Source organism: Diaphorina citri, unplaced genomic scaffold, assembly GCF_000475195.1.
Source record: "Diaphorina citri unplaced genomic scaffold, Diaci psyllid genome assembly version 1.1 scaffold29556, whole genome shotgun sequence".
Lineage (NCBI taxonomy): Eukaryota > Metazoa > Arthropoda > Insecta > Hemiptera > Psyllidae > Diaphorina > Diaphorina citri.
The window spans coordinates 1-690 of record NW_007406893.1 but is presented as its reverse complement, the minus strand read 5'-3'; the positions used below and the strand labels follow the sequence as shown (position 1 = coordinate 690).

Genomic DNA, 690 nt, shown 5'->3' with positions numbered 1-690 from the left:
TTATTGAGTGTTTCCACTACACACGACATGAGTTTTTTTCTTTCGACCGACACAAAATGCCCTTGTAGGCAATGTAATGAGAGAGATCCCACTACGCAGGACACGATTTTTTTTCCGGGAGCGGGCTTTTAGAATTACGTTTCTCACGTCACCTCCATACAACAAGATCAAATCTCTTTCCTTACCTCTACTCCATCTAGGATCATGACATGAGTTTTTTTCTTTCGACCGACACAAAATGCCCTTGTAGGCAATGTAATGAGAGAGATCCCACTACGCAGGACACGATTTTTTATCCGGGAGCGGGCTTTTAGAATTACGTTTCTCACGTCACCTCCATACAACAAGATGAAATCTCTTTCCTTACCTCTACTCCATCTAGGATCATCTTTCTGTTTACTTGAAGGATCGCACGATGTCTTGCAAACTAATAAACGTGCCCAGGATGAGAGCAAAGATACCGCCAATAATGAGCAGAATGTCCCGGATAAGGATGAACTTACCGGGTCCGAACTGATCTGGCCACAGGACACACATCTCGATGATACCGGGGAAGGCAATCCCGAGGGCGGACAGACAGAATGCGCCGAACAGGGAGATGAACAGCTCCAGACGAGGCACCAGCACTGCCAGGACGACTGAGGAGGAGAAGAGACATGTTATAAATTAGGCGGATTTTATTCTAAACAC

At 45.8% G+C, this 690-nt stretch overlaps 1 protein-coding gene across 1 annotated transcript; it reads left to right on the top strand.

Moving 5' to 3' along the window:
- Positions 1 to 6: 6 nt before the first annotated feature.
- LOC108254272 lies at positions 7 to 642 on the top strand. Its single transcript, XM_017449278.1, has 2 exons — positions 7 to 196; positions 379 to 642. The coding sequence occupies exons 1-2, from the start codon at positions 77 to 79 to the stop codon at positions 640 to 642; spliced, it is 384 nt and encodes a 127-aa protein (XP_017304767.1). The 5' UTR covers positions 7 to 76.
- The last annotated feature ends 48 nt before the right edge of the window (positions 643 to 690 follow it).